This window comes from Nanorana parkeri, unplaced genomic scaffold (genome assembly GCF_000935625.1).
Source record: "Nanorana parkeri isolate BGI_ZX_2015 unplaced genomic scaffold, ASM93562v1 scaffold70, whole genome shotgun sequence".
Taxonomy (NCBI): Eukaryota; Metazoa; Chordata; class Amphibia; order Anura; family Dicroglossidae; genus Nanorana; species Nanorana parkeri.
In genome coordinates, this window is record NW_017306338.1 from 977,519 (window position 1) to 981,572 (window position 4,054).

Consider the following 4,054-nt stretch of genomic DNA (forward strand, 5'->3'; position numbering starts at 1 on the left):
GCAAAATGGTCTATGCTCGACATAGTGGCTATGTATGGAGCATGTCATTTGCACATGCCAATGGTTAACAAGATAGTTCTAACAACTGCTTAGGCCAGCTGGGTAAGCATGCCTAACGGCATTTTCTATTAAAGCTATCTTCTGTAATTCGCCGGGAAAAATCCGTTAAAACTGCACTTGATGGCAAGTAGGTATCGATGCCACGGTTAGGACGCTCGAATTCAAACGCGCATATGCCATTTGTACGCACATACTGTTATTTCAATAAAGTTTGTTGCAGGAAAAAAAAACGACGCTTTGCTATTGGCTGCGCGGCTCAAGTCCCGGCACGCATGCGCGGGCATGCTGGAGGCTTAGGAACACAGGCAGCAGCTGCAGCCAGGCGACCAGGCTAGTTTGTATACCGGGGCAGAAAACAGGCTGGGTGCATGGGATGGAAGCTGGACCTTCTACACCAGGTAAGCAATGCTCGGGGGCTCCTCCAGTTTGCAGGAGAAAGGGAAGAGGTGCTGAACCTGGGGAGGAGGAGGGAAAAGAGGTACTGTCTCTTCCAGACTGCAGCTAATGGTGATGGAGAGACCCCCTAAAGAAATGCAAATTGGGAAATGCGTTTGATGCCAAAGGGGAGGGAGGGAGGGAATGCTTATTTTTAAACAAGGTTGTAGGGAAGGATGTGAGTGGTCCATGGTATCATTCAGGAGGGAGGACACAGGAACCTGTTCTTAGTGCAGCTGGGAAAACTTCTAAGAACTGTCTTGTGGAGAAAACTTCACTGGAGGGGAACCACTACATGTTCGACTGCATAGCAGGCGACACTTTGCTGAATCGTCCTTCTCAGCCGTCTAACAATTGTTCTAAAGGACTACGATGCACTTTGATAACGTTCTGGTGTGCATTTAAAGGACCATTGTTGCAAAGCTGGATGTGGTTAACACTTTGTACTGTGGATATAATTTTTTTATATTTTTTTACATTTCTGTAGTTATGGCATGTGTCTAAAAAAATGTTTTTTTTTCTTTATGCAATAAAAATCCTAAATAAAGGTGACTGGTCTAGGTGCTCGTGGCTTGTTATAGTTTGTCCCAACCCCTGTAACTTTCACTTTTGCATGTAAATGTGCAGAAAACCAGAAATATGCATGTGGAAAAAAAGGAATTTATATACTGAATGCTATAAGTATTAAAGTGACACTAAACTTAAGAGTTAAATCTTAAAAATGCATTCAAGTACCCTAACTATTGACAAAAATGTATTTTATTTGTACATTGCTCACATGTAGATCCTCAATTCATCTCTGAATTGGTGCTGCCACTTTTCTTCCTTCTGGAGGGTGGCTACTTTTGTTCCCCATAGTTGGATTATAATCTCAATACAAATGAGTAAACTAAACATGAGATTGTAGTCCATCATTGGGGTGAGCTCTGAGAGGTGGCTACTTCACAACATACGCAGGGACCATGGGACAAAAGTAGCCACCCTCCAGAAGGAAGGACAGTGTCAGCATGAATTCAGAGATGATTTGATGATCTACAGCTGAGTGATACACAAATAACATACATTTTGGTTAATAGTTAAGAATGCATTCAAGTACCTTAAGATTTTATGTCTGATTTTAGTGTCCTTTTTAAAGTAGACATAATCACTGAAATCTACTACAAGCTTTAACATGTAATTTTAAAAGTTGTTGGTTTCAGTCTTTTTAAATATTCAGCTTTCATAAAGCTAGTGGACCAGCCATAAAGATTCTTGTTCAGGTACTTGCTGTTATGGTGCCTCGTAACTGTGCTCCTGTGCTGTCATAGTGGATGGAGGCTATAAGTGCCCGTGCTGTCAGTTTGTGAACGCATGGTCCACCATTGTCATTTTTTAGGAAGCTAGTAAAGAGCAATTATCTCTAGCTGATGCTGGAGCAAGTACATGTAGATAGAAAGCGGCTGCAAAGAGACTGCAAGAAATCAGCAGTACTGAAGTGCAACAAAAAAAAGGTGACAATGGGGTCTTCTAAAAAAAAAAAGAGCAGCTGTTGTTAAAGTGTTTAAATACTGGACTGTCAGCCGAAAATCTGGGTCTGAACGTGCGAATTGTGGCCGTCAGCGACTAGTCAATGTTAGGGCAGAACGGAGAGTGGCAAGACTGGTACAAGACAACAGAAGTGCAACAGTGCTGTGTCAGATTCCTTGCATCACCTTTCAACATCTCGTGGAGTCACGAGGTGGCCCAACTAAGTACTAATGGGGTGGTCATAATAATCTGGCCACTCAGTGTATATTGCTGTAGTAAATGAAATGTCATCCAGTTAGAGTTAAGAACACCTACATTTTGTACAGATGCATTAAAAAAAAATAAAAAATAGTGCAATTCTTTGTTTAAAAACTTACTTGTTGCTCCAGGATGCAAATTAATGAATGGAGGAAAAAGGCAGTAGAAGAGGGGGCTGGTCATATAACTGGCCTCTCCTCCATTTACAGTGTTCACTTTCAAGATCATGCAGAGAAAACTCTTTAGGACACTGCAAGCGCCACATACTGGGTTACATTTTATGAATGACAAAAAAAAAAAAAAAAAAATGCTTTGCAATGTGGAATAAACACTGCGAAGTCCAACAACGAATAAATAGCAATTTTTGTCCTCTTTAAATGGTCTCCCTTGTCGCTGTGTGGAGGTTTCTACCTCAGTAGAAGAGCAACGCTTATTGTTCAGGAGGAATTTAAGGCAAACTGTAAATTTATCAGGGTACTGTGTAGGAACAATTGATATTTGTAGATGTTCCCTATGATGCAGCAGTGCTCTTGGTTGGGATCTCGGTTACAATGACTGTTCCTTGTTGGAATCTCATGGTTACAGTCAGCTCTTAGGCCTTGTTCACACCAAGCGCGTTAATGGAACAGAGCAGTTACAGACCGGAGCAAAACTGCGTCCAATGTATTCCAATAGTATTTTTAGCTCCAGTTCACATCGCAGCCTTCCGTTCCAGAGCAGGTAAAAAAAAACTGCAGCAGGCCCTATTTTACCTGCTCTGGAATGCATGCAAACGTATCAAAAATGCATGCGAACGCACTAAAAGCCCATTTTAACCAAAAATAATTATTTTTTTTAATCCAAAAATGGCCCAGAACGCATAAAAAATGCGGCACAACCTACTGCACTGCGTGTGCAGAAACTCATGCAGATCTGCTCTGCATTTGGTGTGAACAAGGCCTTAGTTGGGATGTCTGTCTCATCTAGCATAACGCTTCTGCATTTGTACACAGAGATGTAAATGAAATGTTCCCTAGGATTTAAAGCAATGTGTCAGGAAAAGTCACTGCAAGCCCTTACAAATAACAGCTCAAATTCAAATATTCTCAGCTTCATGAATATGCTTCTACAAATTGTCGTCCTTTATACAATTATCATGACCATCTTAGTACAATGTTTTTGTTTATCAAAAAAGGTTATATGGAAGTTCCATTGGGAAATCAAATAAATAGCAAAAGTAATCTAAAATTTTCTACAGAAATTCCAGCGTTCATAAACATAAATAAAACAGGCTGATTGATGGCTTAGCAATAGTCTTTCCCACCAGCATTCACTAAACAGGTGTATTGTCTCTTGGCAGCAATCCCCATTGTGCTTTTGTCAGAAATAAATTTTTTTGAATTGGTCGTCATCTGGAAGTTCTCACAAACTGTGCCGTGAATTCATTTGTGAAAGGATGTCCTGCATTCACATTCATGCACATTTCATTTGTGACCAAGACCAAAAAATATGGAATGACTTCCAATTGAGACTCTTGTAAGGAAAATTGGCTCGAAGGCCTGGTTCACACCTGGGCGTTTTGCAGCGCGTTCCTACACGCTGTAAAACGCTCAACATGTGAAAACCAATGATTGCCTATGGGCATGGTTCCCACCTGGGCATTTTACAGCGCGTAGGAACGTGCTGCAAAACGCCCTACGCCCAAAGAAGTACAGGAGCTTCTTTGGGGCGTTTTGCCGCGCATTGCCATTGGTATTCCCGAGTGTGGATCGGGGTTAACAAAGCGGTAACCCCGAGCCACACTCGGGAATACAGC

At 41.5% G+C, this 4,054-nt stretch overlaps 1 protein-coding gene across 1 annotated transcript in view; it reads left to right on the forward strand.

Annotated features, from left to right (window-relative positions):
- The first annotated feature begins 374 nt into the window (after positions 1–374).
- The window catches only part of LOC108804708 (protein argonaute-1), a 58,358-nt gene continuing 54,678 nt past the window's right edge, over positions 375–4,054 (forward strand). The window contains exon 1 of the mRNA XM_018576559.1: positions 375–458. Coding sequence (XP_018432061.1) covers positions 434–458 — 25 coding nt within the window. The 5' untranslated portion in view covers positions 375–433. The remainder of the gene's footprint in view (positions 459–4,054) is intronic.